Below are 23195 nucleotides of genomic sequence, written 5' to 3' on the forward strand. Positions count from 1 at the left end.
CTGCCTCGGGGCCAGCGCTATTCCCTGTCTGGTCAGGAAACAAAGACCATGGAAGGGTACATTGAGGACTCTCTGGGGGCAGGGTTCATTTGTTCTTCTTCCTCTCCTGCCGGTACAGGGTCCTTCTTTGTGGAGAGAAAGGACAAAACCCTGCGCCCGTGTATCGACGACCAGGGCCTTAATGACATCACGGTAAAGAACCGTTACCCACTACCACTCCTCTCCTTGGCTTTCGAGCCTCTCCAGGGGGCGACCGTATTCGGAATGCCTACCGTCTGGTTTGGACACGGGAAGTAGACGAATGGAAGACAGCCTTTAACACAGCTAGTGGACAGTATGAGTATCTGGTTATGCCATTCGAACTGACCAACGCTCCCGCAGTGTTCTGACCAACGCTCCCGCAATGTTGAACCGGTTCATATTTGTCTACCTCGATGACATCCTTGTCTTTTCCCATTCGGTTCAGGAGTATGTTCTCCACGTCTGACAAGTTCTCCAGTGCCTCCTGGAGAACCAGTTGTTTGTCAAGGCAGAGAAGTGTGAATTTCATCGCTCCACTATGTCCTTTCTGGGATATATCATCACTGCCAGGAACATTCAGATGGATCCGGAGATGGAAAGAGAAAAGGTTGAGCGGCCCCAACCCACATCCAGACTGCAGCTGCAACGTTTCCTGGGATTTGCTAATTTCTACTGCCACTTCATTCGTGGCTACAGCACGCTGGCTTCCCCCCTCTCTGCACTCCCCTTCGTTCATGTGGTCCCAGCTACTGACCAGGCGTTTTCGGATCTCAAGCATCGGTTCACTACAGCCCCAATCTTAATCCATCCGGACCCGTCCCGTCAGTTCGTGGTGGAGGTCGATGCCTCGGACATTGGAGTGGGGGCCGTCCTGTCCCAGCGTTCTGCCCAGGACCAAAAGCTTCATCCCTGCACTTTCCTATCCCATCATCTTAGTCCATTGGAGAAGAACTATTACGTAACCGGGAACGTCTTGCAGTCAAGATGGAGCTGGAGGAATGGAGACACTGGCTATAAGGGGCAGAACATCCATTCCTAGAGTGGACCGGCCATAACATTCTGGAATATCTCTGCATCGCCAAGCGCCTCAACTCAGGCAGGCTCGTTGGGCTCTGTTGTTCACTTGTTTCAATTTCACTATCTCCGACCGCTCTGGCTCATAGAATGTGACGCATGACACCCTCTCTCACTTGCCTAGCTCTGTTGCTTCCCTAACTCCTGTCTTGCAGAGACACTCATGTGGGGTATCGAGTGCCTGGTCCCCAAGGCGCGGGGGGGGTGGCTAACCGGTTGTTTGTCCATGGTCCTTGAATGAGCTCATTCCTCTAATCTAACCTGCCCTCCCGACAAAGGCCAGGCCTTCCTCCGACAATGTTTTGGTAGTCCACTATGGTTTCTGATGTCTCCACATTCGCCGCCGCATGCACGCAGTGTGCTCAGAATAAGACTCAGAGGCAAGCTCCAGCCGGCCTCTTACAACCACTCCCTGTTCCTCATCACCCCTGGTCCCATATATCCCTGGACTTTGTCACTGGTCTCCCTCCATCTGATGGCAACACCACCATCCTTACGGTGGTGGATAGGTTTTCCAAAGCCACCCATTTTACCTGCCTTCCCACGTTATCCTAAGCCAAGGATACAGCCCAACTCATGGTACAGATGGTATTTATACCTGCGTTTTCTGTTTGTTTTTTTGCCAGTTCATCTTGTCTTACCAGCGTGTTTCTCCTGCTCTCGAGTTTGTTTTTCTACTCTCCCGGATTTGACCTTTCTGCCTGTCCTGACCCTGAGCCTGCCTGCCGTTCTGCCCATGTTTGACCCTGCCTAGGATTATAAACCTTTGCTTGCCCCTTTTGTATAATAAATATTCTGCTTACTATCCACCTCCTGTGTCTGCATCTTGGTCAAATCTTGAGTGATAAGGAGAGAGATGGCGTGCTGCTTCAGATAACCTGGCCACAATCACCCGTCCTCAACCCAATTGGGATGAGTTGGACCGCAGAGTGTAGGAAAAGCAACCAACAACTGCATATATGGGAACTCCTTCAAGACTGTTGGAAAAGCATTCCTCATGAAACTTGTTGAGAGAATGCCAAGATTGTGCAAAACTGTCTTCAAGGCAAAGGGCGGCTACTTTGAAGAATCTAACATCTAAAATACATTTTGATTTGCTTAACACTTTTTCTGGTTACGACATGACTCCATATGTGTTATTTCAAAGTGTTGATGTCTTTGCTATTATTCTACAATGTAGAAAATAGTAAAAATAAAGAAAAACCTTAAATGAGAAGGTATGTCAACTTTTGACTGGTACTGTATATTAAGTGCAATATTGGGATGCAAACTCAAAATTGAATACATTTCAACTCTATATCTGATATGGTACAGTTGTCTTCTTTTTTAAAAGCCCATAACCACATGTGAGATGTATACTTTTGTTTCAAAGTAGATTTGTTTAAGACTACCAAGAATCACTGGGACCGTGATTTAGCCCACTGCAGTAAAAAGTTAAAGCTTCCCAGAGATACTATAAGTACATAGTGAATAAGTACTAAAAGGAAATGTAATAACTTCCATGGTATCTGTAACGACCGTTGGTGGAAGAAGGTGAGGACCAAGATGCAGCGTGGTAAGTGCTCATCATTATTTTAATAAACTGAACACTAAATACAACAAGGAACAAAAGAAACAACCGAAACAGCTCCGTCAGGTGCAAAACACACTAAACAGAAAATAACTACCCACAAAACCCATGTGGGCAAGAGCTACCTAAGTATGGTCCTCAATCAGAGACAACGACAGACAGCTGTCCCTGATTGAGAACCATACCCGGCCAAAAACGAAGAAATACAAAAACATAGAAAAAAGAACATAGAAGTCTGGCAGCTCCGGGCTGGAGGGAGACTGGCAGCTCCAGGCTGGAGGGAGACTCTGGCAGCTCCGGGCTGGAGGAAGGAGACGGAGAGACAGCCTGGTCCTTGGAGGAGGCACAGGATAAACCGGGCCGTGGAGGCGCACTGGAGGTCTCGAACTAAGGGTCTGCACAACCCGTCCTGGCTGGATGGCGATTTTCACCCGGCACGTGCGGGGCGCAGGTACAGGACGCACTGGGCTGTGCAGACACATGGGAGACACAGGATATCCTTGGGCAGGATATCCTGGCCCGAGGAGACGCACTGGAGGTCTGGAGAGCAGGGCTGGCACCATCCGTCCTGGCTGGATCCTCACCCTAGCCCGGCTGTTGCGGGGAGCCTGGGATGTAGCGCATCGGGCTAAGAACACGTACTGGAGACACTGTACGCTCCACCGCATAACACGGTGCCTGACCAGTACGATTCCCGCCATGGTAAGCACGTCTTGGAGAACTGTAGCGTCGAGCTGGCACAGGACGTGCAGGGCTAGGGAGGCGCACAGGAGGCCTGGTGAATGGGGCTGGCACAGTTTTCACCAGACGGTTAGCACGCACCTCAGGACGAGTATGGAGAGCTGACTCAGGTGACATCAAATCCCAGACACGCTCCGTCGGGCGGATGTCGTGCCTCATGCACCAACACAGAAACTCCCTCATTACTCTCTCCTCCAATCTCCCCATTAACTCCTTCACTGTCTCTGCTTTGCTTCCGTCGCTCACCTCCAATTTTGACCTGACCGGCTCTGGTTCCAACCTTGGCTCCTTACGATAAGCACGGGGAGTTGGCTCAGGTCTGACTCCTGACTGCCACACTCCCCGAGTGCCACCCCCCAAGACATTTTGGGGGCTGCCTCTCGGGCTTCCTTGCCAGCCGTACCGCTCAGCCTTAGCTGCCTCCAGTTCCTCCTGTGGACGGAGATACTCCGCAGCCTGTGCCCAGGGCCCCTTGCCTTCCAGTATCTCCTCCCATGTCCATTTCTCCAGATAGCTCTGCTGCGCCTCACCATGCTGCTTGGTCTTCTGGTGGTGGGTGATTCTGTAATGAAATTTGTCTTGCTCTGACGAGGAGTATGACAGATCTGACCAATGTGCAGGGTGGTAAGTGTTCGTCATTTTTTATGAAAAGAACACGAAAATACAAAAAACAATGTGAAATAACGAAACGAAAACGAAACAATTCTGTATGGTGAAGACGCATAAAACAGAAAACAATCACCCACAACTCAAGTAGGAAAAACAGGCTACCTAAGTATGGTTCTCATTCAGAGACAACGAACGACACCTGCCTCTGACTGAGAACCATACCAGGCCAAACACATAAACACAACATAGAAAAAAGAACATAAACTACCCACCCCAACTCACGCCCTGACCAAACTAACACAAAGACATAATAAAGGAACTAAGGTCAGAACATGACAGTATCAGACATGTTCTCTATGTTATAAAATTGGCTTGCACATTGTAGAAAGATAGTTTGATAGTTTTCTTATTTATTTAACCTTTATTTAACTAGGCAAGTCAGTTAAAAACAAATTCTTATTTACAACGAAGGCCTACACCAGCCAAACCCTGACGACGCACGGCCAGTTGTGATTCAGCCTGGATTCAAACCAGGTTGTCTGTAGTGACACCTCTAGCACTGAGATGCAGTGTCTTAGACCGCTGTGCCACTCGGGATTCTGCTACATTGACCTTCATCTAGATGCATCCCTAAAAATGCTCTATCATAAAAACAGATCACAATTGGGCTGCCTGTGTAGACACAGCCAAATGTAGCCATATCTACCGTTCCTACTATGTGACGTGCTTCAAGTGACAATACTTCCTTCAATTTATCTGTAGACCACAGTGAGCTGTCAAGCTGCTCATCTGTTTTTACTTACGGTACACAAACATGCATTGGCATACAGACTTTGAATTGTTTGTGCCTTGTCTCAAAGTAGGACATGGATGTCTGGGGGAATGTCCTTGAACCAAGATAACCAACTCTGATTTGCTCCAATGATTGATGCATGCAACCAGAAAACAAGCTTTATTCTTTTGTGTACTGTGTTGTATTTGTCAAGGACAAATACACAAAATAAACAAATAAGTAATAGAAGCACATAGGCGTAACATTGAAAGGAACGATCCATTGCGATGAATATAATCTTTCTTGCTTACAGTATCTCTAAAGTAGGTTTGAAATCAATATTTCCATACCTTTGGACTACATTTTTCCTCCCTTTATCTACAAAACTACATAATGCCCATCACCTATTACCTTAAAATGGAAACATATGCAAACTGTATGAAAGTTTTTTGTCAGTTAATTTAAGGCAGTATGATATTTGCAATCCCTTGAGAGAACACATGTATATTTCAACCTCAACTGCTAGTATGCGTTCGGACAAGTAAACTATCTGGCAAAATGTGGTGGTTTCTTTCAAAAACACATATATAAAGTTCCATGTGCTTTATAGAATTTATTTAAGCTGTGGATCATTATAAAGAAAACTGGAACCAGTTTTGCTGTCACAGGGCAATATTTCTCTCTTATCTGAGGATCATCATCAAAGAACAGAGGTGGAAGTGTCATGAGGAAATAATTTGACTGTGAGACGACCTTTAGTTTGCTGGACGACTGATTGTCACTGCGGACTGCCATATAGTGAATTATAGTGTGTCAACACCACCATGTCATTAATGACACCATCAATGTTAAGATGTTAGCAGTACCATTAGACAACTGAATTAAATATGGAGCTTATATATATTTATTATATATAATAATATATTATATATATTATTATATTTGAAAAGGCTCACTGAAATAATACACACTTTATGCAATATGTGTCTCTGTTTCAATGCAATTCTGTAAGTGCAAGACTTAATCTATCAGCCAAGATAAACTTTAATCCATGTTTTGTTAAACGGCCACTAAGATACAAAATTCAGTTTTAGCAAATGTTAACTACAAATCAATGGGACTGATGGTGCAACTGTGCAATGTTCAAACTGTTTGACTAAATCACGTTCCTATAGGTAATGTCAAAGCCAGTTGTTGAGTTGATTTCAGTTGATTTGACATGTTCAAACTGTTTGACCAAATCACATTCCTATAGGTAATGTCAAAGCCAGTTGTTGAGTTGATTTCAGTTGATTTGACATGTTCAAACTGTTTGACCAAATCACGTTCCTATAGGTAATGTCAAAGCCAGTTGTTGAGTTGATTTCAGTTGATTTGACATGTTCAAACTGTTTGACCAAATCACGTTCCTATACGTAATGTCAAAGCCAGTTGTTGAGTTGATTTCAGTTGATGTGACATGTTCAAATCTGCACAGTTACTCCCATTGCTTTTTAGCTTGCGGTAGCTAAAGTTAGGTGAAGTTCGTAGTATTTGTTAAATGAAATCTAAACCATGGTTTACAGTTTCTCCTGGTGAATAGACTACATTCAGAGTGAGGAACCATCTCATATTTAAGTTATAAATTATGGAATTTATATTGCAATAGTAGGGCAATAGTGGGGTTAACGGTAAAGACAGTTCTATGCAGCTCTAACTTTCATTATATGTTTTTATTAACTGATTTGTTGATTGTTTTTTGTTGTTGTTGTTACTGTTAACCCTTATTGTACCAGGTAAGTTGACTGAGAACACATTCTCATTTACAGCAACAACCTGGGGATTGATGGATTATGTTGATTGGTCCTTCAAGAGTAAATTCTTTCCATAGCTCACAAGTTATTTATTTTTTATTTGATTTATTTCACATTTATTTAACCAGGTAGGCAAGTTGAGAACAAGTTCTCATTTACAATTGCGACCTGGCCACAGATTTACACATGGAGTAAAACAAACATACAGTCAATAATAGAGTAGAGAAATAAGTCTATAGACAATCTGAGCAAATGAGGTGAGATAAGGGAGGTAAAGGCAAAAAAAACACAAAAAAAGGCCATGGTGGCGAAGTAAATACAATATAGCAAGTAAAACACTGGAATGGTAGATTTGCAGTGGAAGAACGTGCAAAGTAGAGATATAAATAATGGGGTGCAAAGGAGCAAAATAAATAAAGTAGGGAAAGAGGTAGTTGTTTGGGCTAAATTATAGATTGGCTATGTACAGGTGCAGTAATCTGTAAACTGCTCTGACAGCTGGTGCTTAAAGCTAGTGAGGGATATAAGTGTTTCCAGTTTCAGAGATTTTTGTAGTTCGTTAGGCCTACAAGGCCTACATAAACACGGCAAGAAACAAACAACACGAAATCAACACGCCATCCTACATTGATTGTTCAAAAACAGAGAAACCGGCAGGGAATTTATGGAAATATTTCAAAACTATTTCTTAATTTGATCCCCTCAATTAATCTGACAATTATCAAGGATTATGTTTTGCTATTGTCTATATTTCCAGGCTATAGTAGAGTCAATTGTCATTCTTCTAAATGGATCATTAGCTTTCCAAGAAGCACATTTTTTGTGGAAGAAAATAATCCAGCCCAGAGAGCAATGGTCTTCGAGCTCAAACAATTGCATAGAAACTTAAAGACGCACTATGCAGAAATCTCTATGCAGAAATTGCTCCAGATTGCTAAAATTCAAACAGTTCGTAAATTCAGATGATGTGACAAAACAAGGAAGTATAGTGTAGAGAATCATTGTACCATCTAAACCTCTGTGAAATATATTTTCCATAACCAAACATATTATATTTCAGCTGTTTGAAGGTGGTGTACTAAACCTAAAGTAAAAAAATGCAAAAACAAAATATTAGAACAGGAAGCACATAGAACATATCTAATGCCTCCTTGAATAGCATTCAATGAGAATGAAAGATTGATAAGTCACACTTCTTTGTGAATTTGGTCAGGTTGCACAAAAAGTTACATATTGTAGATTAATAGAAAAGGCAGTGCAGGGTGACTTTTGAGAGCTAAGAAAATATGCCCCTGGAGTAAGCCTATTAGTAAGGTCTTTAATATTCAAATGGTATTTTCTTTTAACTACTGCAAATATTATTTCCCTGAAACACACACACACACACACACACGAGAGCACACAGAAACATGCACACATTCGCCAGGACAAAGGCATGCACAGATTACACTCACAGATTTATTTTGATTTTGAAAGCCTCGAAAAAAAAGTAAAAGGCAACTTAATTGGGCTTTTAAATTTACTGCCGGTTCTGGAATGGATTTAGGTCAATTTCACATTAACCAAATTGCAGCTGCTGGCCATGATGCTCAGAGCAGAGTTTGTGATGGTCTGTGAAGAACAGCATTTGGCATCTGTGCAAAAGAAACTTAAGAACACTTGTATGTTTACATAACAAGCCTTGGTGCCATTGTACATTGTCCTACTGCTGGCAACTCTGCTATTCATTCTTGTCCACTATGATGCCGATGCAGAGCACGTGGGTCTCCTTGATTGCTCGAGACAGCTCAAGTCAGTCATGTTCGACCATGGCAAGCCTTGACACAACTGCAACAGAAAAGTGTTGCTTATTTCCTCGGTTAAATTCAATACTTTCACATAAGTTGTTATTTTCCGAGGAGGCTAAACCGGTGGAAAAGAGATGGGAAAACCAGAGTCAATCAATGCCTCATTGGCATTTTCCCTCATGACTTTATATCAGCATAAAACAATTTATCATGGCTTGCTGCCCTTGGAGTGTGTGGGGTCCAACCTCAAAGTGATATCCTGTTGTTTACACCTCAGTGAGCATGTTTACAGAGTATTGGATTTTTACTTACAACCGTCTCTCGGAAAATGTTCAATAAATGATCATTTATCACTATATGGCTTTTTTTATTTTTTATATATTGACATATTTTTATATAATGGAGAGTGTCACACCTCTACGTCTGATGCATCATTCAATTACTTAACATTATACCTCTACGCCAGTTGTTTGAGCATGAAACTCTCCTTTTTCCATCAGTGGAGAGAAGAGGCAGGGGGTCCATTTATCTCCATTGATTTACCTGTACCACTCAGCTGTGTTAGTTAGGACACTGGATGGCCATTCAATTGACATTGTGTAAAGCTATAGCTAACTTAGCTTAGTTGTGGGCTTGGATCCGTAAAGTTATTAGGTTTCTCTGAGGTTAAAGCAGGGGTGAAACTCATTTTGCCCCTCATTGAGTATTCGGGGACCGCATTCGGTATTCAACGAGGTCCGGAGGGCTGCACTGATATTTCCTCGCAGTCAAAATTTGCAGAATGTACAGTACTTCTCTATCCATCGTTACTCCCTGACCGGCGCCGGACTACCACTGGGGCCCAGTGAGTTTTATATTTCTATTTACACGTTGTCATAGGCTTAGATAAAATGTCGTAATTTTGAAGCTAATTTCCTGCAAGTGTACACTCCTTGCCATGAGGATTTTGCTGTTTTTTTGCTAATCTCAGGATTTTGTTCACATTTTGCCATGAGACTGAGGGGAAATGTTGCTGTTTTAAAGCTGTACTGAACAAAAATATAAAATAACATGTAAAGTGTTGGTCCCATGTTTCATGAGTTGAAATAAAATATCCCAGAAAGGTTCCATATGCACAAAAAGCATATTTCTCTCAACTTTATTGCACAAATTTGTTTACATCCCTGTTGTGAATATTTATCCTAAATCAAGATCATCCATCCACCTTACAGGCGTGGCATATCAAGAAGCTGATTAAACAGCATGATCATTACACGGTTGCACCTTGTCCTGGGGACAATAAAAAGTCACTCTAAAATGTGCAGTTTTGTCACACAACACAACGCCACATATGTCTCAGGTTTTGAGGGAGGGTGCAATTGGCATGCTGACTGCAGGAATGTACACCAGAACTGTTGGCAGATAATTTGAATGTTAATTTCTCTACCATAAGCCGCCTCCAAAATTTAGAGAATTTGGCAGTACGTCCAACCGGCTTCACAACCTCAGACCACGTGTAACGACACCAGCCCAGAACCTGAGACCAGCCACCGAGACAGCTGATGAAACTGAGGAGTATTTCTGTCTGTAATTAAGACCTGTTGTGGGGAAAAACTCATTCTGATTGGCTGGACCTGGCTCCCAAGTGGGTGTGCCTATGCTGCGATACTACCAGGTCATGTGAAATCTATAGATTAGGGCCTAATTCATTTATTTAAATAGACTGATTTCTATATATAAACTGAAACTCAGTAAAATCATTGAAATTCTTGCATGGAGCGTTTATATTGTTGTTCAGTATAATTTCCTGTGATTCTACAGATATTGCTATCATATGCAATCATATAATATTTTGGGATTTTGGTGGCCTCATGGAGGTCGGGGACCTCGGGGCTTGTCCCCTGCGTACCCGTTTGGTAAGCCGGCCTTGTCTCTGACTGTCTAGCTTAAATTTAGCTGATCATTAGCAAGTTGGACACAGTCAATAAACTGTATAAATGTAGTAGGTCCATTAACATTTCTATACAGTTTCGATTTGATTTTAGTCATTTTAAAATAAATTGAGGTTTACTCAAACCACACGTGGGCTGGATTTTGTGGGCCGTATGTTTGACACCCTTGGGTTAAAGACTTCCTGATGCCAAAATACCCTCTGTAACTCTTTCAACCAGGATTTAGGGCCTATTAAATAGGCTGGTACAAATAATTGACTGGATTGTGTGATACTCTGTTGCACACTTTACTTGGCTTAGCATTGTGAGGATGTCCAGAACTCATTTAACAGTTTTCTATGGTGCTTTTTGCAAATGTTGATTATTTTAGGTACAGTATAGCAAATGTCTTTCTTTAGCAAAGGCTCTTGGCACCACCTTTTTTGCATCATCTGCAGGGTACAAACAACATAAAACAATTCAAATTGCTGTAAATGAAAACCAAATGCAAGGTTTTTTCCATGTACTGTAGAATAGGATGCAGAATATGATGCATGTTCAATGGAAATAGCATGATTTTGAGGCCTATCAGTAACTTCACCGTTTGTACCTCTGGCGGTACATTTGGTGGGTAAATACAGTTTGATCATATTATTATTTCACAGGAAAACATAGGATTAGCTTTGTGTGACCGCTCATTATGTTCATTATGTGACTCCTCACAAGGTTTTACATAATGAAGCCCAGGCGTCCCCATAAGGTCATAACCTGTAGTTGTAAACGTCAGATCCTGCAACTCCTCCGGCACATATGTAAAATCATGGTGTTGGCATGCATGGCTTGGCCCAGTATTCCCAAAGGTTCCTTCGAATGAGGACAATGGATTTTCACTGCTCTTCAGCGCGTAGCCATGCATCGTCCCAAAAGGGCTGGCCTGCTTGGTGGACTTCTTTTAGACTTTTTTCGAAAGATGTGGATCCGCCCCTGCCTGATTCCATATCTTAAACATTGCCCGACCACATGATCTGGTTGATATTTCTCTGTCGATTAGCAGGCAACAAGTGAGGAGCAGCTTTGAAGTTTGCAGGAAAAAGGGGGAGATAAACGTTGATCCTGACAATCAGAAACTACAGAGGGTAAGTAAGTCTGGAAGCTTTAATAGCTTTTCCATCTTTGAAGGCTGTGGAAGACAAATCAACCAGCAAAACATTTTGGTGAAAACTGAAACAGCACAGTGTCTCTACTTTTTTTAGAGGCTGAAGATTAGTCTCTGAGAGAGAATTGACTTTATTTAGGTGGACATACAAAAGCAAAAACGTTCATTTTTAATGGGACGAATAAAACTAGAGTGGATACTGACTGCGAAATGAGTAAATGTTGCATTGACATGTGACACCGAACCAATTTAGCACTTTTGTCAAGTTAATACTGCCCCATAAATGCTAATATATCTCTGAAATAAAGACATCTCTTTAAAAGTTTTCAACACATTATGAATGGATTAAAAGTTGTTTTTTTGTAGGGTGGAAGCCATCTATGCATTGGATTATTATGCTTATACAAAGCAAAAGGCTTTGCATGTGTTACTTTCTTTTAAAAGTTACCCAAATCAATACATGCATTATAACAGTTGCAATAACATTACATTCAATTCAATCCTGACTAACATAGATTTGTTTAGCATATTTTTAAAGATCTGTCTCAGTAACCCAGCATATGCCTAGTTAAATAAAGGTTCAATTAAGAATTAAATAAAGAAAAAAATATGGGCAAACAATTAAAATTATTTGTGGAGTAAAGATAATATCAACCAACAAACATCTTAAATTGAGCACATTACTTACACTTGGACATATAGTAAGTTAAAATATTTTGTCAATGCTATATTTTCTTAAAGTTAATGGCAATACAATTCATAGAAGTTATTTAAAAAGTACCTCCCTTTTAGATTAATTTATGTTAGATAGTCAGCTTTGTTTTGATTTATGTATAAGTATTACATTTTGGAATATACGTTGAATATTCCCTCCATAATATCAGACTGAAAATCCTACCCACACAGGGTGAAAATCCACCATGTCATCCTAACAAAAATGTGGTTATAGTTATTGTATTTGCAAACAAGCTGCCAGTATTAAATGTATTTCCATACATTTCCTGTAATGGTTAACCTCACATTCTTGTTGTAAATTTCATTATAACTAGGTATTACGATTTCACATTTATTTATATACATTTATTTATATATAATAATAAACTAAACTAGAGACATTTAGAGGAATTCATACAGATTTTCAATCATTAAATAATTCTAGCTTTACACATTTTTAGAAACACTTTAAGGGGTGGTTTTCCAGACAGATTCTATATTTGGGTTGGATTTTCAGTCCAGGACTAGGCTTAGTCTGTGTCCAGGAAACAGCCCCTAGATGTCTATTTGAAGACTATTATGGAGACGACTTCCATTCGTACAGTTTTCATCTAATTTTATAAATAAGAAGCAGCTCTGCTTGACTAGGCAGAGGCTCCCACAGAAAGCTTCATCCAATCTGAAAAAAACCGTACAGTGAAGTTATGCTGAGGACATGCTGTACAGTCAAAGCAATCAAAGACCTGAGATTGTTTTCAAAATGTTCCCGTTGTTGCACTGTTTTAGCAACTGCATGTTGGATACAATTACAGAGTCGGTCTAGATATCTATCTTTAAACATCAATGTAAAGCTTTATATAAGAAGTGGATATGTGCTGGGTGGAATAATAGCAAGAAAACTAAGTTGGTTTGACCATGACATTTGTTTGTAGGCTATATATATTCACACTTATTGACCGTTTTTGGCTTCTTTGTGTGATCTATTGTTGTTTCTACCTTCTTGCCCTTTGTGCTGTTGTCTGTGCCCAATAATGTTTGTACCATGTTGTGTTGCTACCATGTTGTTATGTTGTGTTGCTACCATGCTGTGTTGTCATGTGCTGCTGCCTTGCTATGTTGTTGTCTTAGGTCTCTCTTTATGTAGTGTTGTGTTGCCTCTCTTGTCTTTTGTCCTATATTTATATTTTATTTTTAATCCCAGCCCCCTTCCCTGCAGGCCTTTTTCCGTTTGGTAGGCCGTCATTGTAAATAATAATTTGTTCTTAACTGACTTGCCTAGTTAAATAAAGGTTAAATAAAAATAAATAAATCAAATCTCCTTATAAATTATTTTATTATTTTTTATAAATGTTTGTACTGGATATTATTAGATGTGAATCTTATTGCATGGATTTGCTGTGCATGTGCTAGTGTAGTCAGTTTTGTGCCAAGTATAGTTCAGTTTCTATACAATAACAATCTTGAACTGCTGTGTAAATTATGTGACATTCAAATTCCATATCTGTTATGACTATGTATGCAACCACATTACAGTCACAATGGGCTCTTATAGTCTTGTAACACTCTGTCCTCACTACAGTCCTCAGGCCCACCTTGCTGACAGAAAAGCACTGTGATGAATTCCCTGTTTCTCCTGAGCTGTCTAAGCTCCACCTGGTATCTTATAGTGTACTCACACATGATACTGGAGGAAAAGCTCTACACCAATACGTCTTCTTCCTCGGTTCTACAGCATGGGAGCCTGTCAGATGCACCACCCATCGTCATTGTAGGTCAGTTAATCCTTAGGTTTGGCATATAATCAGTATTTGGAATAAAAAAAATTGCTAGATGTTTTCTAGAAAAACTATCACTGCATTCCTTGATATGCGCTGCTATATTGTGTCATTTTGTTGTTGGATACAGGATACATTTTGCTCAGGTATATTTAAGTATTCCAAGGTTGACTTCAAAACCCAAACCGACAATATGACCGTAACACCAATCTTGATAAGCTGCTACATTATATACCAAATATAAATATATGTAATAGACATATTTATATACCTTAAACACATGTCAAATCTATTTATTTTTCAGAGTTACCCAAAACCGCAAAGAAGAAAAAAAACAAGAAACCAAGAAAGGTAAACTATGCTGTAAAAATAAGTGTCTAGCCTACATTATTCATGTTTGTATCATATTGTTAAGTTAGTGGACATATTTAAAGTCTAAAATACACATAGCCAATAGTTTAAAAAGGTATATTGAATGAAAAAACCATTTCAGCGCATGTGCAGACACCATGATGATAAGTATGAGAGTGAGGTGGTAACACTTTTATTAACATGTGGGTACTAGGGTACATTAATTAACATGAGTAAATGCAGGAGTTAACATGAATTCATGCATCATTAATTAATGCATTTACAAAGCAATTTATATTCTTATATTGACAAGACTATTACTAAAGACATATTCATGATGACACATATAAAGAGGTGAAAATGGCTTCAAATGGCTTGTTTTGTTGGCACCTTTCCTCCTTTGCTAAGGAGTGCCCTTAGTAAGGCTTTATAAAGTGCTGTATGTCATTCATAATTAGTTAACTATAGCATTTATTAATGTTAATTGGTGTACCCATAGTGTGCAGGCCGAGGCTAAATCGTCAACCTTCTTCCGCAGAACAAATTCAGCATCAAAAACAAGCGTCCACCTCCTCCCCCCAACTGCGTGCCATTGTGGGGAAGCTGCAAAACCCCCGATAATGTGTGTTGTGAGCACTGCGCTTTCTGCCACTGCCGCCTCTTCAAGACTGTGTGCTATTGTCGAATGGGTAACCCGCAGTGTTGAAGACATAACAGAGGATATTGGCATATTCACAAGGAGAGAAAATGTCACTTTTGTTATAAATAAGAATATAAATGTTTCTGAACACTTCTATGTTTCTGAACACTTCTATATTCATGTGGATGCTACCATGATTATGGATAATTATGATTATGGATAATCGTGAATGAATCATAAATAATGGGGAGTGTGAAAGTTTCAGAGGCATAAGTATCATACACGCCAAAAAAATGCTAGGTTAGCATGTTTTGGGGATATGATCTTTCTGCCTCTGTTACTTTGATCACTGATCATTGATCACGATTCATTCATGATTATCTGTAATCATGGTAGGATTCACAATAATGTTGAAGCAAAGAGAAAAATGTTATATTCTTATTTACAATAAAAGTGACTCCAAAACGGCACATTACATTATTTATCATTCATTTTTATTGGGCACAACATAATCCAAAACACATTTCTAGGGTCACAAGCGTGATGTAGTCATTGTGTGTTGGAATTTGGGACTAAATACTAAACTTTTCACTACTTTAATACACTATAAGTGAGTTTGTCCAAATACTTATACAGTAACACCTTCAAATGGGGGGACTAGATGCATAAAGTGCTTTCATTTCTAAATGGTAAAACAGATATCTATGAAAATAACCATAAAAAAAGGTAATATTCTGTACTGTCGCCTCATATGAAACATTTGATCTCAAATCCAAAATGCTGGAGTATAGACCCAAGTTAAAAGATTTCGCTTCACTGTCCAAATAAATACACAAGGGAGTGTGTGTACATGAAGCAACACGCAAGTCTTTTCATGAAATGAGTGCTTTTTGCCTATTTTAAGTGGGAATTGTGCAAAAATATTACATTTTAAAAGCCTGTTATATTAAATGATGTGCCATTTCATAGAGAACATGGAACATTTAATGAATCAACTTTTTTATATAAATAAAGACTTGCTAAAGTGCCAAACTTCAGCATTTTGATATGTCCCTCTGTGCATCCTCTGTGAATTCTAGGAAGATTTTAACCCACTCAACGCCATTTTCTCCAAGTGTTCACCATCATGGTAAAGCCTTTGTCAAAGCAACAAAGGCTTTACAATTACAAAGTCCTCTCTGAAGATTATTATTAATTTCATGTTATTAATTATTCATTTTAAGGTCAACCCAGTTAGGTGAACTGAACTCTTGTTTTAATAGGGTGAAACTATTCCTATTGAAAAAAAGAATAATCTGAAGAGACATTAACCATCTAATATTCCAATCACAGTGTAAAGGCAAAGGAGCTGGTTTGACTCTTTTTGGCCATTATCTGGTGTTTTGTGATGGAAAACCGAGCGGGTTGAGCATAACATGTCAACCCTGTTACCCATAGATCAAATCAGATTTTGAGCCGAATACAACAGGTAGACCTTACCGTGAAATGCTTACTTACAACCCCTTAACCAACAATGCAGTTAAGAAAATAGTGTTAAGAAAATAGTTACTAAATAAACTAGAGTAAAAAATAACACAATAAAATAACAATAATGACGCTATATGCAGGGGGTACCGGTACCAAGTCAATGTGCCGGGGTACAGGTTAGTCGAGGTAATTTATACATGTAGGTAGGGGTAAAGATAGACAGGCTAGAAATGTTTGAACTATTTAAATATTTTTGTGAAGCTTGCATTCAATTGCCCCTCGTAGCACACAATCCTGACACAAGAGGATTTATGTTTGATTTAAGATTAAGTTGTCAACCCTGGTAGGGGTAACCCTGTTATGGTCAACCCTGTTACTTTATTTGGCACTTACTATGTCTATTTTTAAAAATTTAACCTCTTGAGATGGGAACTTATTTTCATTAAGTTGAGCATGTCCTCTTTATGGAAGAATGTTAAAATGAGGTTAAATAAAATGTTATTTCACTAAGTTACACTACTCAAAAGGCACCTAATTGGTGCAACGAACCACATCATGACAGTGCTGTACATGTGGCAGTGTGTAGGATTTACAGTCTTGAATAGTTTTCAAGTCCAGGGGCACAATTGTCTGGTTCTTTGATAAAATGTGGCAAGCACTTTAAAAGAGGTACAAATTGTGTTCCCCTACCTTGTTTTCATATATTGATGCTGCTAGTGTTCACAAGCTCAGAATGATCAGCAGTTTAGGATTGCATGCATCTGATGATTTTACCTACAGCACAAACAATTAAACTACCACTGGAGAAATACAAATGTTTTATAGCTCTATATTAGTATGGCATGTGATTTATAGAAATACAAACTGCCAAAGGCACTCCAGGAGCCAAAATGTCTGTTTTTTTATATTTATTTTAACTGTACAATATTTACAGCGAGATATTTTCTGTTGGCCAACAGTATTTTTGTTTTCCATGGCAAAATGGCTTGTATTAACACTATTATTTTAACGATGTAATGAAAAATCAAAACAGATTTTTTTATAAATTTCTATCTGCATGTTTGGTAACTTGATGTATGTTAATTATAGTTATCTTCACATTTAAACACATTTGTACTCTTGAGCTTGTTAAGATCATGGCTGTGAATCGTAACCCTGCAGCAGTACTGGACGCCTGGTTTCTATTGCACTTGTGTTGCGCCCACTAAGTCCACACGTTACAACAATTTTTCACTTCTCATCAGTTCATCATGTTTGTTTGATATTGTTCTGGATGTCACCTCGGATTAATTGTATAAGGACAATTGCAGAACACTTGCTTGCTTCTTTGACCCTGCAAAGTCTTGGTTACCAAAGGCACATTTATGTATAGCCTCTTTAATGTATCGGTATGGATCTTTGACTTTGGGGGGTGCAAAATCTTTGGGAGTGGGGGGGTTCTGGGTGAGCTTCCCCAGAAAATGTTTGGATATTTTTAACAATTTTCATGCAATTCTACATTGTTTCTTAACAAGGGAGAATCCATATCTATTTTGGGGGGCTTTGCCACAACAAATGATATTGAAAAGTGTTTTAATGATTAGATTACTGATCTACTTCCTTCCCTGAAAATACAACCCCAAATAATTTATTGACAGGTCTGAAACCCTATCAACTCTGTGACTCTCGCAAATATATTGCTCCTCCTCTGACAAGCCCACTCACAGTTATAGATTGATAGGCCAAATTGTGAGGAATGTGTGCAGGAAAACGCATAAAAATGAGAGGAATAATATGGTTTTACACAATAAGGATTTGAATGTTGGTAGATTAAGAAAAAGCATTACATTTGTTTTGTCTTTTTGTCACAAATAAAGTGATCACAACAATGTGGTACAACTGTGAACTTGTGAACTTTGATTTATCTTTCTCAATAAAGCAGAGGCAGTGTAATATGTTAGGGCATTGAACAAGAACGGTTAACTTTCTCAATATGGTGGTTTTATTTGGTGGGGAATTGAACTCAAGAAGTGTCAACTTGAAAATGCTAACTGGAGTTATGCACTGAAGTTAGGGCATTGATTATGTTCACATAAAAACAAATATTTCAAACGTATTATGAATTTATCATTATCATATTACATTTTTGGGGGAACTATACAGTGCCTTCGGAATGTATTCAGATCCCTTGACTTTTCCCACATTTTGTTACGTTACAGCCTTAATCTAAAATAGGTTTTTAGAAATGTTTGCAAATGTATAAAAAAACAACAGAAATACCTTACTTCCATAAGTATTCATACCCTTTGCTATGAGACTGGATTGTGTCGAGGCACAAATCTGGGGAAGGGTACCAAAACATTTCGGCAGAATTGAAAGTCCCCAAGAACACAGTGGCCTCCATCATTCTTAAATGGAAGAAGTTTGGAACCACCAAGACTCTTCATAGAGCTGGCCACCCGGCCAAACTGAGCAATTGGGGGAGAAGGGTCTTGGTCAGGGAGGTGACCAAGAACCCGATGGTCAGTTTGACAGAGCTCTACAGTTCCTCTGTGGAGATGGGAGAACCTTCCAGAACAACCATCTCTATAGCGCTCCACCAATCAGGCTTTTATGGTAGAGTGGCAAGACAGAAGCTACTCCTCAGTAAAAGGCACATGACTGCCCACTTGGAGTTTGCCAAAAGGCACCTAAATACCCTCAGACCATGTGAAACAAGATTCTATGGTCTGATGAAACCAAGGTTGAAATTCCTGGAGGAAACCTGGCACCATCCCTTCAGTGAAGCATTGTGGTGGCAGCATCATGCTGTGGGGATGTTTTTCATCGGCAGGGACTGGGAGACTAGTCAGGATCGAGGGAAAGATGAACGGAGCAAAGTACACAGGGATCCTTGATGAAAAACTGCTCCAGAGCGCTCAGGACCTCAGACTGGGGCAAAGGTTCACTTTCCAACAGGACAATGACCCTAAGCACATAGCCAAAACAATGCAGGAGTGGCTTCGGGACAAGTCTCCAAATGTCTTTGAGTGGCCCAGCCAGAGCCCGGACTAGAACCCGATCGAACATCTCTGGAGAGACCTGAAAATAGCTGTTCCGCGACGCTCCCCATCCAACCTGACAGAGCTTGAGAGGATCTACAGGGAAGAATGGGAGAAACTCCCCAAATACAGGTGTGCCAAGCTTGTAGCGTCATACCCAAGAAGACTCAATGCTGAAATTGCTGCCAAAGGTGCATCAAAAGTAAAGGGTCTGAATACTTATGTAAATGTAATATTTCATTTTTTTTATTTTTTTAAATTAGCAAACATTTCTGAAAACCTGTTTTTTCTTTGTCATTATGGGGTTTTGTGTATAGATATATTAGCAGGAAAAATTTTTTTTTTTATCAATGTTAGAATAAGGCTGTAACGTATTTTTCTTTTTGAAAAAGTCAAGGGGTCTGAATACTTTCCAAAGGCACTGTATCCATAAATTTCAGCCCGAATCTGCAATAGAACATTTTTTAAGTAGCTCCAATAATATGGGTCATATTTGAACAGTTTGAGCTTGAGCAGCGGTCTCCAACCTTTTCTTTCATAAAGGCCCCTTCATACAAAAAAACAACAAATAATTGCGAGCTACTTGTACGCAGCCTGCATATTTTGTTATTTTGTAGGCATAATTTGATGACTCGAAACGAAGAACAGCACTGCATACATAATTGAGTTTTGGATCTTAAAACCACACATTTTGAACAAAAATTATTCTACTGAAGGCCACTTTAAGAATCTTGTCTTTTTAAGATGAGAGAAAATAGAAGGGTTTTACATTTGAACAAATCTGTAGCCTGCTGAACTAGGCTACTATAAATTATTTTCCAATCATTTTTTGTTAGTAACTCTGTATTAGTGGCCTTTTGAACAACAACAAAAGTGAGTTGGCTACCTATTTGACAGCAAATCATGAAGGAACAGAATAATAATGAAGAGTATGAGGAATAACAAAAGTTAAGTGTCAGCATGCACATTAAATGACCGTTCCGCTTTTTCTATTTTTGCCTCAGTAGGTTGAAGAGCTGTCACAATACATTTTGTTTTTAATGAATTTGTATCAGCAGCATACTGCCCTACACAGGCAAACGCAGTTACTACGCTAACAGTAAAACTGAGAAAAGTGTCTTTAAAATATTTTTTGCTAGCCAGCCAGATATGTTGTAGGTAGATAAGTGATAATACACTGATGAATCAGCTTATTATCAAGTCATTTATATGCATATCAACCATTACCACTGATTTGACCTCTGACCACTTATATGCAAATACTGCACAGTGCCTTTGTATGAACTTCAACAATTACATGTGTAATGCGAAGGCAAAGTACAGTATTTACAATCTAAATGTGTTAATCCAACTTTCTTGCAAGAAAATGCAAATTAATTACTTAAAAATCATACAATGTGATTTTCTGGATTTTTGTTTTATATTCCGTCTCTCACAGTTGAAGTGTACCTATGATAAAAATTACAGACCTCTACATGCTTTGTAAGTAGGGAAACCTGCAAAATCAGCAGTGTATCAAATACTTGTTCTCCCCACTATAGTTATATTTTCATGTTTGGAATGTTGTATTTTAATAACCCTCAAGCATTTTTCACCATAAGGTAAGAACTATTTCATCACACAGAATGTTTATACTTCAAAAAAATATTAGGCTTTGTTGCAGTATTTACAATCTGAATGTGTTAATCCAACTTGTTATTCTCCTTGAACTTGTATGATAATTTATTATTCTTTTGGGTCATAGCTCAAATCCATGGTCATGGTTTATATACAAAAAAATAACTTTATAGTAAGGAAATACATCAATGCATTATAATTTATCTACCTACAACACATTTTACTCAGTTTCACTGTTTGTGTAGTTACTGCTCTTTGTATGTCAGAGCGGGAAACTGCAGTCAAAACAATGGTGGAACAACCCAAAGTGCAGTAACTTCACTTACTGCTGTTTGCCTTGGTTTTTACTTGGATTTTGTGGTTACTGCAAATTTCACGTGCCATTATCTCTGAAACAGAACATCATTGTTGACCAAAAGTGTAGGTACTGCGTTTTGCCTTTGTAGGGCAGCATACATATTTGAAAGATGGTAGAAATAGTTTATTTTGTAGATATTACTTACCAATCCAAGCAGAGGTGTTTATACATATATTGTGCTTTTTCATTTGGCACAGAGGCGCATACAGACACAGCTTGGCTACATAGTAACTACAAAGCAGCCACGCTGAGCTCACATACAGAATGGGGCTCATCCAAGACGTGTTTTGACATAGTCATAATTATTTCATAATATGTCATAACAGCTGACATAACCTGTCATAACACTGTAATGACACATATATTTAGACATGTTGTAACATATATTGCAATATTTTATGGCTGGTTATGAAACCTACATAAGACTGTCAAAGTATATATGTTATATAACATTTCCTAAAATTGGCCATTTTATTACAATTGTAATTGAACACACATTGATGTCAAACGTGCCAAGCCCAATGCTCCGTTGCTGATGACTGGGTTGAATGCAGGAGCAGGACAAAATACCCTCCTTTATGACTGACATATGGCCATGTAACCTGTCATAACATTGTCATAACACATATACAGTATTTAGACGTGTTATGGCATAGAGTATATTGCAATATTTTATGGCTGGTTATGACACCTACGTAAATAACACTGTCAAAGCCAACAATTCCTACCACACAAGGCAAATCATTCCATTCTAATTGTAAATAGTATGTTATATAACACTGTGATGAATGCAGGAGCAGGACAAAACACGTTCTTTTATGACTGACGTGGTCATATACGTGATAGGCCTATCTGGCTTAGATTATTGCCCTTATAGTGGGGCAAAAAAGTATTTAGTCAGCCACCAATTATGCAAGTTCTCCCACTTAAAAAGATGAGAGAGGCCTGTAATTTTCATCATAGGTACACTTCAACTACGACAGACAAAATGAGAAAAAAAATCCAGAAAATCACATTGTAGGATTTGTTATGGATTTATTTGCAAATTATGGTGGAAAATAAGTATTTGGTCAATAACGAAAGTTCAGGCAGGCGGGCTCAGTGTCAGGGTAAGCAAAAGGTCAGAACTTGGAGGACTCGGGAAAACAGAGCTAGGGAAAAACATGCTGGTTGACTTGGAAAAACATGACGAACTGGCAACAGGCAAACTGAGAACACAGACCAAATACACAGGGGATAATGGGGAAGATGGGCAACACCTGGAGGTGGGTGGAGACAAGCACAAAGACAGGTGAAACAGATCAGGGTGTGTGCCAGTATTCATACCCCTTGACTTATTCCAAATGTTGTGTTCCAGCCTGATTTCAAAATGGATTTTAAAAAATTGTCTCACCCATCTACACACAATACCCCATAAGGACAAAGTGAAAACATGTTTTTAGACATTTCTGTACATTTTTGGAAAATGAAATACTGAAATATTTCATTTACATACAGTAAGTATTCACACCCCTTTGCTATGACACTCCAAATTGAGCTCAGGTGCATCCAATTTCCTTTGATCATACTTGAGCTGTAACTACAACTTGATTGACTTATTTCAAATGTACTTGATTTAATTTAAATTTAAATGTATTAAATGTGGAATTATGGTAGATTTTTAAAAACAAATTTATAAAAAATGAAAAGCTGAAATGTCTTGAGTCAATAAGTATTCAACCCCTTTGTTATGGCAAGCTTAAATAAGTTTAGTAATAAACATTTGCTTACAAGTCACATAATAAGTTGCATGGAATCTGTGAGCAATAACATTTAACATG

General features: G+C 39.0%; 1 protein-coding gene across 1 annotated transcript; it reads left to right on the top strand.

Annotated features, from left to right (window-relative positions):
* Positions 1 to 13203: 13203 nt before the first annotated feature.
* Positions 13204 to 14979, top strand: LOC135541170 (agouti-signaling protein-like; the record flags this gene model as incomplete). The annotated part of the gene is made up of 4 exons (XM_064967282.1): positions 13204 to 13246; positions 13815 to 13919; positions 14227 to 14273; positions 14812 to 14979. Coding segments are annotated over 4 exons (363 nt in total), but the record flags the coding sequence as incomplete, so codon positions are not given.
* Between the last annotated feature and the right edge of the window lie 8216 nt (positions 14980 to 23195).

Source organism: Oncorhynchus masou, chromosome 6 (assembly GCF_036934945.1).
Source record: "Oncorhynchus masou masou isolate Uvic2021 chromosome 6, UVic_Omas_1.1, whole genome shotgun sequence".
Lineage (NCBI taxonomy): Eukaryota > Metazoa > Chordata > Actinopteri > Salmoniformes > Salmonidae > Oncorhynchus > Oncorhynchus masou.